At 44.6% G+C, this 11650-nt stretch overlaps 1 protein-coding gene across 1 annotated transcript; it reads left to right on the top strand.

The window, feature by feature from the left end:
* Positions 1-1172: 1172 nt before the first annotated feature.
* Positions 1173-9157, top strand: ESM1 (endothelial cell specific molecule 1). Its single transcript, XM_078677296.1, has 3 exons — positions 1173-1560; positions 4027-4182; positions 8095-9157. The coding sequence occupies exons 1-3, from the start codon at positions 1257-1259 to the stop codon at positions 8193-8195; spliced, it is 561 nt and encodes a 186-aa protein (XP_078533422.1). The 5' UTR covers positions 1173-1256; the 3' UTR covers positions 8196-9157.
* The last annotated feature ends 2493 nt before the right edge of the window (positions 9158-11650 follow it).

Raw genomic sequence — 11650 nt, 5'->3', positions numbered from 1 at the left:
GAAAACATGGTATTATATTGTTTTTATTGAAATTGTGATTGATTGGCTCAAGGAATGAGCCACATGTACCGCAAATAACACATTGTTTCTGATTGGCACTTCTATCCTTCAATCACTTTCCTACCCTCACTGATGCACCAATACCCGACCCTCCCTTTTCCCGTCCCTCACCAGGTTCCTGCTTAGGGACATTGTCGTATAAACTAGTATGTAAATATTTTCATTAAAAGAACATTGCTCAGTGTGAATTAAACACTATGCATAACAAAATACCTTATGTTTTATGTTCTGTTTTGAATATTTGTTTTGAATTTGTTTACAATGTATGGTTGCTTTCTGGGACCATCGCCCCTACGTATTGTCCTGTAAATACGGCGCATCCATGGTGACGCAAGGGTTTTGCATGGTGGCGCTGGGAAAGTGACACATCTCTACAGATGCGTCACTTTCTTCTAAAAGTGACACATCTCTACAGATGCGTCACTTTCTTGTAAATCTGTCCCACAGAATTAATTGTTTTTTTTTATTACAAATGAATGTAACACTTCTGCCACAGATTGTGCAGTGTTATTTCACACAATTTGCTTTTTATCGACACTTATTTTTGTCAGGCCTTGCTGCATATGTTGAGCCTCCACTGCCACATAATCCCAGGGGCCCTGCCGATCTATACGCATAAGTAGGGTCTTCCCTGTCACATAAGTCCAGAGGCCCTTCCTATACTGCACTAGAATCCCATCTGTTGTGCGCGGTTCTGCATTGCCCCTTTGCAAAAGGAGAGTGAGCCTTCTCTCTGTGGGAACCCTCAGCACCCTGACTTCCGCCCGGTCCCACCGGCTCGCATCCTTAGTGTGAAGTCAGGAATTCTTCCTCCGGAACAAAGTGATGCTAAAAGCAGCGCACGCCGGCTGACAGAGAACAATCCTTCCCGAAGGCTGGTATGCGGGACACACCATTCCTTGTGGTTTTTTTCTCTCACAGACGTCCTTGAGCATCTGAGGAGGATGTGAAAGAGTTTTTCGCACTGGAGCAAAACATCCCCCTCAACATAACAAATGACATCAGTGGAGGCATTTCAATTCCTGGATGGCAGCGGAGACTGGTCCAGCCTCCATCCTGGAGTGCGCAGGGGATGCTGCTGGCGGGCGGGTATAAAGCGGCTGGAGCTGTGCGCCGGGCACTTCTCAGCAGGTACTCGCCTGCACCTGTCTGCGCGCTGTCTCCGGTACCCACGCTCCACCGCCGCCGCCCTGGATATGGAGCGCCTGCTGCCACTGCTCTGCCTGGTCGCGCTGCTGCCCGCCCGGCCGGCGGCGCGCACCGCGCCCTACGCCGTGGACTGCCCCGTCAGCTGCCCCGGCGAGGAGTGCACGAGCACGGCGCGCTGCAAGCGCACCGTGCTCGACGACTGCGGCTGCTGCCGCGTGTGCGCCGCCGCGCTCGGGGAGACCTGCTACCGCACCGTCTCCGGCATGGACGGCGTCAAGTGCGGCCCGGGGCTCCGGTGCCAATTCTACTCCGAGGAGGACGACTTTGGCGACGAGTTCGGCGTGTGCAGAGGTGAGCGCCTAGAGGCCCCGTAAAGACCGAGCTCACGGTGGACGGCATACATCCCTGACTGGCTTTATAGGGAATTAGTGTTTCAGCAAGTGAATTAATAATGCAGACGTATTTCAGGTTTTTGCATAGAGTAATGAGAACACACTTGAAGTATACGAATGGCAGTATATATTGGATATATTAGCAATGTTGAAATGCCAAAGGAATCTCAAGCTGTACCTAGTCAGGTGTTTGTAGTTCATTGTTTTCTTTCCCTTCTGGTACCTGTGGTGCACGCACCAGAATGAAAAACACACAGGCTGCATTACATGACCACACCTGCCTTGGAACTCTTCGATGTATTTGAGGTTCAAGGGGTTTATAAGGTATTCCATTATCCTCTCCATGGCAGGCGCTCGTTTACTGATCTGGTTGGTATGAAAGGGACAGTGAATCCTACTCAGGTTAGAAAGTGTCACCTGCCGGTCTTAGTGCTGGCGTAGCCATTGAGCTGCCTTGTGATCGGCATTCATATTGTGGGTACCCGAAGGTCCACGATAAAGCATCCCATATTGACACCCTATGTAAAACCGTCTGGGTTGTAGGGAGGGCTTAATTTCCTAATTAATAAGTGCCAGTCCCCAAAGTGTTTGTCAGAAACTGACAGCCATCGTTGTGGAACGTCAGGATTGCAGACTAGCATAGATGCATATTCACCACATGCCTTCTTATTCCACCCCCTACACTTGCTGCCCCTTTATTTCACTCTTTCTAGTTCTTTTTCAACCCTACTTTCTCCCTTTACCGCTGTTTTTCATCTTTATCTTCTTCCTCCGTTCCTTCTTTTGTATTTTTCTCTCTCTTGCTCTGAGACTAAGTTTGACGAGGAAAAGTTTTTGTCCGACCTCAAAAATGAGTGCAGTTAGGCCCAACCTGCAGCATTGGCTCAAATTAAGCTCTGGGTGTAGTACAAAATAGAGTGCGACACTTGCATGGGGCAATCGTATTCTCCTGACGTTTGAACGAAAGGATGGCCATTGCTTATTGGCAGGCCCTCTGCGATTATGTGACCGCAGCGTTTATTGCATAGTTTTGGATTTGTCCCATTTGTGATAATCTCTCATCTGCTGCATAATTTGCAGATTTTAAGAAAAAAATTGTTCCCAGCTCAGACAGATCAAAAGTTACAAAAAATGCCGTGACACAAGTTGCTATGTTAGGGAAGGCACTTTACAAAGGTTGACTATTTACCTTTCAGTTGCATATTGTAAACTAGTACTAATAAGGTGTCTAAATAGTGTTAACATCTGTAAAAATTACAAAAAGACTCCGATTCTATCACAAAATGTGGCGCATTATGCCGCATAATTAGCATTTTCTTTCTGTATAATGTAATAACCCCTGCCCTTTAATTTGGTCCTCCCTTGCTGCATAATTTCAGTGGCCTCCAAAGTGGGCACCAAAGGGTTAGTGTGAGTATTGTAAGTCATTAGCTCTCCATTTTTAGAGCTTTCTATTGAAGCATTTGACATTTAATGACTGGTGGTAAAGAAAAAACACTATATATTTTAAAGAAGGGCATTTTCAGAGAAGTGCTATTAACACCCCTGGTTTATTATACTGTTTTTTGCACAACACATGCATTTTAAAATATAACACAGAGCGGCAAATTTGCAAAAACGTTTCAGAATGAAAAGTAGTACTTCAGATGTACTTTTTTGATATATTCTTGTACACCGTTGTGAATCACTCACAAAATGTCCAACACCCTGTTAGTAGAAGTGCAAAGATGATAAAGTCCTTTCTATTTGTGCTAATTGTCTATAAATATGCCTCAAATATTCTCATTTTATTCTTTTTTTGGATCTACAAAGGCACATAGGAGCACCTTAAAGAGAACCAAAAGTGGTCTCTTTTACGTAATCTTATATCCCTTAGCAATTTGGCCCTTTACAATTTACACTTTAAAATAGTTGCACTCACGTCAAGCGTTTCCAAAGCAAAGTACTGTGCCGAAATAGGCTGTGTGCCTTGTCAACGCGTTAATGACCATTGTGCGTGAAAGTGAGTGCTAGGAGGTGGATCCTGGCTCCTCACTGTCAGACACACCGTGTAATCTTGGGCAAGTCACTTTTTGTATCTGGAAACCCATTTCTGCAACAGTTCAGATGGACTGTTCTGACACAGTACGAAGCTTATTGATGCTATATGAACTGGTGAGATGTAATAATACGCTTGAATTATTGACCAGATCAGATGTTTTCGTAAAGGATTTGTGGAATATTTATTGAGTGATCCGGGGGCTTTCCTGACTTTGTGATCTTATGGTATGTCATGTTAAATATTATGCTAAGTCGTGTTATGTTGTTTGTGATTTTATGTTAATTGCCATGTGATATTTCTGTATGTGAACTTTATTATGCTGTCCCACAAGAACAGTGTGGCTTGCTACTCCTAACTTTCCCAATCCACCCTCGTTTCTTTCAGAGTGTCCTTATGGTACCTATGGCATAGAGTGTCGGGAGACGTGCAAGTGCCAATCTGGGATTTGCGACAGAGTCACGGGCAAGTGTCTGACGTTTCCATTTTTCCAGCTGGCTTCCCCGAAATCAACAAACAAGCGAAAGCTCTCTTCTCACTCAGGTGAGGCCTGGCACTGGACTTGATAGAGTAAATGTAAATGTCTTGTTGTTTTAAGTTTACATTCTAGCATTTAGGCATATTCTAAGCGCTCCCTATTTGGGCAGATAAAGGAGCACATATATTGGCAGATTAAGGGATTTGCCCACAATCACACAATGTTGTCAAGCGGATATCTAGGAATAATTGATAAATCAGTTTACATGCATGAATATTTAGTGTTCCAGATGCATTACAGTGCGTGATATGGGAGCTATATTATAGATAATTTGAGTTGGTGGAACAAATAGAGCACATCAGTTTTGCACCATTTAATCTTCTAGTATCGTAGAGAATAGAGCTAACAAGTTATCCTGCTCTGTTGTTAATTATGTAAATAGTAGAACGAGTGCTAAACAATACTTTTGTTCCTGATTGCAAAACCAGAGGGGCCATATTTATGACCCTGCTTGCATCGCTTTTACACACGCAACGTGGTGCAAGAGTAATACAAGCCTTAAGTCATATGTTTGAAGCCACTCATAGCCACTTTCTGTGGCTTTGAATGTCTCAAAAAATATGGCGCAAAAAAGTGCAAATCATGCAACTCCAATATTTTTTTACACATTCCCAAGCACCAAAAAGATACGCCATCCCAGGGGAGGAGTAACGAGGAAAAAAATATATTTTTTTCCTAGTTTTTTCCTAGTTCTATGTGTGCTGCATTCTGCACAAAGAAAGAGGGAAAAGCCTCTCAGGGCTGTTTTTGTGCAGGAAGGTGCCCCTTCCTGCACAAAACAATCCTGCCTACAACACAGGCACTATTGCACCATTGCACAAGGGTGCCTGCATTGGCGCTAAGCTACCAAAACAGCACCCACGCAAAGGGAAAAGTACATGAAAGCACTGTATTGGATAGACACAGCTCAGTCCCGCTCTTTCCCTGCGAGGCTGGGGAGCATAGCTAGATGACTGCCTGTGTGCCCTGAGCCACTTAAGTCATAAATCTGGCCCTTGGAGTATAAACGTAAAAGACCTCATTTATGAGGAAGTCACACAGTGCAACACAGCAAATCACCTTGCTGCGCTGCACTGCCTGAGAGGGATTGGACAGGAATGTGCTCTATTTAAGGCAATACGGTGCATTCCTGTACTTTTCCCTAGCACCGTTTTGGGAGCCTAGCGCCAATGCAGGCACCCGTGCACCATGGTGCAAGCGTGCCTGTGTTGCATGTAGGATTGTTTTTGTACAGGAAGTGGCTTTGCATGGTTTCAAACCTCTGACTTAAAGGTTTGCTTCCATGTATAGCATAGTATGCAGGTATACTTCTGGTAAGGACGTGGGGCCTCATTTATGAGGCCGTGCGTCACTTTTACGCCGCCGGTGCGTCACTTTTTGTGACGCACCAGCAGCGTAAATAATGTGCCTTCTTGCACCATATTTACAAAGCGACGCATCTAGGTAGATGCGTCACTTTGTAAACCCCTGCACCACATTATACCTGCGCCAGGTATAATGTATGCAAGGGGGGCGTATTGACGCAAGGTAGGGTCGTAGAAGTGACGCAGTGAAATCTATGAGATTTCACTGCGTCACTTTTAGGACTCCGTTGCGTCAAAATCTTGCGCCTGCCTCACAGCAGGCGTAAGACTGACGCAGGCCCTTTCACATGGGGCTTGCCCCATGTGAAAGGGAGCATTGCTGGAGTTGCGTCACTTTTGTGACACACTCTAGCAATGCGTCACTTTTGCGCTTACAGATACGTCAGAAATACTGACGTATCGGTAACTCCTTGCGACATGATGCGTCATACATTAAATATGACGCATCAGGAATGTCGCAAGGAGTGCGCACTGAGAAGTGACGCATCGCTGCTTTCACGCAGCGATGCGTCATTTCTCATAAATGAGGCCCGTGGTGTCTAGCAAGGCTCATGCTCCTATTTATGAGGATGCAGCAACCATTTGAAAAACAGGGCACTTCCGAAAACCCAGCACTTTAGCCAAATGTTTTCATAATTATGTAGTGGGTTTATTTGCCCTTACCAATCTACCCAGCATCTCTCTGCCTGTGTCCTTTAACCACAGCCCTTAATTACATAGCTCATTCTCAGAGACCCCACACGCCCTCCCCGTGAAGCACAAAGACACAAATGTGGTTATCTTCTTTTATCCTACACCATCCTCTCAAGCTATTCATTTACTTTAATTGTTTATAACCCAGCCCTGGATACCCTCACGTGTGATAAGCTGTGCTGTACAAGTGCAGTTTGATTGAATGATTTCTATTACAGCCCACACGCCCCCCCGGACTGCACTACACTGCATTGTACAAATAAACACTGCAGTGCTTGGATTGCTTACAGTATAAGTAGAACACCTCACGCCCAGCCAACCTACTCAGATGATCCATAGTTGTGTATGATTGAGCTGACCCTTCGTGGGGCTGTACATGGGTGTGCAGAGCCACCCGCATCCGTGCACACAGGAACACTGTGCAAACACACAGCGCAACTCAAATATTCGATATACTTGGTTATTACACTGATGTTCTTAGGGTGCCCTGAGCTCTGTTGCAAGCAAGGAAAATAGCCCTGTGCCCAGCTATGTGGTAAAATGCAACCATAATTTGGGCACAGACGGCCCCTTACACTCTAGGTCCCCGATGCCACAGCACTTGTTGCACTAATGATAGGTACACCCCTGAGCAATCGAGGAGCGTGTAACAGAACCATAATAGTAAAGTATCAGAATATTATTTTCAGTTACACAATAAACCTTCTTCAAGCCAATCCATCAGATGACACGTGCCTCAGGTGGTGAAGATTCACCATCACATGCCAAACTACACTGAAGGAAACATAGACCCTACACTTCCGATTACTCTATGCAAACAGAAACATGCCCTGGTCTGTGATCTAGTCCTCAAGACCTGCACACAAAAGTAGCCGAGCCCAACAGAGTCACAAGGGCATGCAAATGCACCCAGATATTCCCTGGGGTGACAGAGTTGTGCTTTACAAATGCTGATTGATTGATTGATTGATTGATGCAAATGACAATACAGCAGTGTATTTACAGAATATCGCCTACTCAATTTCGAGTTTCAAGAACATTGCGGCAAAAATATGGTGGGACAAAATATAAACAAGTGTGTATGCGTAAGAGTAAATATTCAATACTTAGCTCTACATATATGTGCCTTGACGATATGCACATTTTCAAGATATGTAGTTATAGATTTAAGAATAGTAAATCTATGCTTATCTATATGTACGCACTTCCTCAATATTTTGGTCCTCAATATTTTAGTCGCAATATTCTTCAGCTGTGCAATCCAGTACACGATATCCTGGACTACAACCCAACACAGCACTATGCAAAGCTCTGCTAAGATAACATGCAACAAGGCAGGCAGAGGGCATTAGCCAGGGAGAGGTTTTAAGGTCTACAAGCAGGCTGGGAGTTGCCCGATTTGTCAAGGGCCTGCTGGGCAAAGACAGTGCTCTATAGTTCTCTAAGCTTCAGTTGCTTATGTTGGTCTCTTAGTTTTGGGCAGAGTTTGCTACAGGACTTTGCACTGTGGCGGACAACTGCCGTAGGTGGTCTGTGTGACCACGGCTTTCATGTGGTATTATGGGACACATTTCTAGAGATAAGGAGGGACGTCTCCTGTGCTTTGGGTGCAGGCAGACATTTTAAGGTGGGGTTTTGCACAATAGGAGAACTGATGGAGAACATACACATCTTGTGTAGGCCTGAACTATCAGGGGCGCTCCTTGTCCTGCCTTGACCTCTAGGCGCTGGGACAAATCTATCAGTCCACAGTGTATGCACTGCGCACCCATTCCAGTGACTGGTTTTAGATTGTGTGTTAAACAACAGCATGGTATTAATGTTATTTCTATATGAATTAACACATGTGTCCCCTTCCAGAGCACGGCATGGCGTCCGGCGATGGGAACGACCTCAAGGCGGAGTTCCTGAAAGAGAGGTCCATTCGGACGGCGGGCATCAAATGGTTAAACCCACGCTGATATTGACTTATGGGCTCACAAAGACTGTCGCATAAAGACACATTTTGAAGCATTCCTGACCACCGTCCCAGCAGATGAGAAGAGCACAGCGTGGGCACCCCGGGCACAAAGCACAGAGCTGCAGGACCCACAGGCCGGAGCTGCAGAGGGGCCTTGTGTTGTTTCAGCCACACTTCTCCATCATCTGAGACTCAACCCCTTCAGAGGCTCTCTCTGATACACATTTGCAAAATGTAAACATTGTAGATTTCTTAATGTACAGTAATATAAAATATTGTGATTTATGTGCAATGCAAGATAAGTTCGGAGCTTTTAAAGTTTCAATCTTTTATTTTTTATTCATTTATTATAGCGCCAAGGATTGCATATTTGTACATTTCATGAAGTTTTTCAAGAGCACGACCACACTATGTTGCAGATTGGCACCCTGTGTAGGGAGCTGAGACTGGTTCAACCAATCAGAATGCTTAGAAGTCTGGTACTAGCTACTGTTGTAAGCTAGCATTTTAGGAACATTGGCAGTCACTTGAAGCAATCTGAGACAAAATTCTTTTTAAGGGATGGGTGCTAACAGCCTTAATGCCCACATTTTGTCAGGCATTAACTGCTGTTATCTGCCCGCCCCAAAGTTAGAGCCTGAGCTGAAGAGTCTGTAAGCTGTGGGCAATAACACCTAGGAAATAAAGTAACTTTTTTTTGTTGCTACCATCCACAAAACAGTCAATTGGAAATCAAGGCACATTTTTGCATTGGTTTCTGCTTATGATACACCCTCTTTGTCTTCATGGTTTCCAATTTCTTAAAGGAAATTATGGTTTTAAACTGAGCCATCGAAAAGCGCAGTTGTTCTCATCTCATAGGGCGAGGCATGGTCTATGTAATTTTTCTAGAAAATGCAATTTTGTACTGTTGTACAGGTCAAAGGTTATACATTATTTTATAATAAATTAATATTTTGTGCAGGACTGTCTGCTGCTTAGTTCTTTAGTCTTGTGTTCATCACTTTACAATTCGTTTTTCGAGGTACTTCCTTTTTTCTTTCAAATGGTTCAGGCCTGGAGTGGGACACGTGGGGGAGGAGGGGTGAGGGGGGTATTTGCTTGGAAGCTGCTACAAAGTGTGAAAACATTCACTGCTGCAGAGGAGTGATGCTGCCAGGTACTTGGGAGTTGGGACCTCATTTCTTGATATTAACTGATGCTTAGAATCCTAAATAAATAATCCTGCAGGGGGTGACTTTGCTTGCTGCAGTGCACGTTGGCAATGTGACATTTTACTGGGCTGCTTCTTGGCATGAATCAGTGATCTCAAAATTAATAACCAGGGCATGTATGCATTACTCCATCAGGAAACAGCAGCCCCAACCTTTTCTGTTTTTCTGGCCCTTCTCCTGCCCCATCTTCTTTTTCGGATCAACCTCTTCCTGCTCCTGTTTCTCCTCTTATTCCTCCTTGGCCTCCTCTCCACTCCCTCTAGGGCTACTGATCAGCCAGGTGCCACTTTCAAGCAGGAGGGGAAAGGGAAGCCTTGAGCAAGAGGTCTCCTCTCAGCCCTGCACACTAAGGGGTGTATTTTTCAAGGTGTTGCATCGCCTTCGCACCATGCAACAGGGGTGATCAGGAGCGACACAACACCAAAGTAAGATTTATCAATCCATGCAATACCACCTTGCATGGCCCTGCATGGCTTGATGAATCTGGAGTAACGCAACGCAGGCAGATTGATGTGTTGCTTTCCCCTGCCCCAGGGAGGCGTTCCATGGGTTTAGCGTGGGTGTTCCCACGCAACACTCATGGATGTTGCCACATTTCCAGATTCACCAACACTGGTAAACCTGGGAATGCCTCAAAATGCCACACCTCCCCAGAGGAGGCACACAAGGAGAAATATCTTTATGTATCCCTGTTGTTTCCTCCTTCTAAGTGTGCTGAATTCTGCTGCACATTTAGAAAGAGGAAAATGCCTCTGGGGATTGTTTTTGTGCAGGAAGGAAGATCCCCTCTCCGGCACAAAAACAATCCTACCTACACCGCAGGCGCCTTTGCACCATAGTGCAAGGGTGCCTGTGTTGGCACTAGGCCCTTTCCCTTTCCAAGGTGGCTTGCAGCACTGCATGAAAGTTTGATAAATATGCCCCTAACATCACTTGCAGCATTTGTTTACATTGTGTATCAGATGGAAGATCCGCAATACTGTAGGTGTGCAGATTAGTGCTGCTTTAGATATTTGTTAATGCTAATGGAGAAATACTGACACCTAGGTTGATATGAAGTTGAACCCGCAGGTGAGTGTCCCTAAAATGGCATTACTAAAAATGAATTAGCTGTCAGTCCTTTCTCCAATTCTGCAACTCGCATTAACTAGCATCCCAAATTTTTATGCTAATGGGAGAAAGTGAGGGCATAAAAAATAGTCTGACAGAATCCCTTCTTAGCATCCAATTTTCTGATAGGCCAGTGCCGACCACTAGCGGGATCCTTTTCATGAGTAACGATGGATGACATCCATTTTTAATTTACTACTCAGAGTGGGTGGTCACGTTAGAATGGTAAATAAAAAAAGAAAAAAAAGAAAATTACACTTAAAATGCAAAATGCAAAGGGGTATATTTATGAGCCCCTTGAGCTGTGTAGCATCACTTTTTGTGACAATCCGGCAGCGCAAACATTGAAATCATATTTATGAGGTCAAGTGAAGCCACTTTGTGCAGCTTTGAATGGCCCAATAGATATGGAGTAAGGCAAGGCACCGCAAATTGCTGTGTTGTCTTACTCTAAGCTAAGGAGGCGTTCCATGGGCGTTGCAGAGGATGGTTCCCACGCAAAACCCATGGATTTTGGCACTTTACAAAACCCTTAAAACCTAGGATGAGGCAAAATCTCACACCTCCCCAGGGGAGCTGCAACCAGGAGAAATAACTTTTATTTCTCCTTGTTTTATATATGTGCTGCCTGCATTTCACAGAGAAAGAGAAATAAGCCTCCCAGGATTGTTTTTGTGCAGGAGAGTGCCCCTTCCTGAACAAAAACAATTCACCCGACAACACAGGCAACCTTGCACCATGTTGTAGTGAGTCATCCTGTCATGTACAAAACCTACTGCTACATACCAACACCGGTAGAACCATCCATCATTAGTGTTGAAATATGGCCCAAGCCTTTCACCCCTTTGATCACAAGGCCTTTAAATGCCATGTTTTAAATAACACCTGGTAACCAGTGCTATATTAAAGAAATGTATTAAAACAATAACAATAAATATATTTATATATATCCCCCAGAAAAATATATTAGAAATATCAAACAAGCTAGCATTTAACAAATAAAGAATAGCTAAAAAATGAATACTAAACGAATCACATTAAAAATGTAGTATTTGGGGGGCGTGGCCAAGCAGCATGGCCGACAGGACGTGAGCTCCACCAGCTCCGTCCGAGGACCGACAAACTTCTGTGA

This window comes from Lissotriton helveticus, chromosome 2_1 (genome assembly GCF_964261635.1).
Source record: "Lissotriton helveticus chromosome 2_1, aLisHel1.1, whole genome shotgun sequence".
NCBI lineage: Eukaryota > Metazoa > Chordata > Amphibia > Caudata > Salamandridae > Lissotriton > Lissotriton helveticus.
The sequence above is the reverse complement of the archived record's forward strand: the minus strand, read 5'-3'. Positions and strand labels throughout refer to the sequence as shown.

Bases quoted from the DNA above. Each gene is read 5' to 3' on its own strand.
- ESM1 (XM_078677296.1), top strand. From the start codon at position 1,257: ATGGAGCGCCTGCTGCCACTGCTCTGCCTGGTCGCGCTGCTGCCCGCC. The intron at 1,561-4,026 runs GTGAGCGCCTAG...CGTTTCTTTCAG, and splicing joins CGAGTTCGGCGTGTGCAGAG to AGTGTCCTTATGGTACCTAT. The intron at 4,183-8,094 runs GTGAGGCCTGGC...GTCCCCTTCCAG, and splicing joins AAAGCTCTCTTCTCACTCAG to AGCACGGCATGGCGTCCGGC.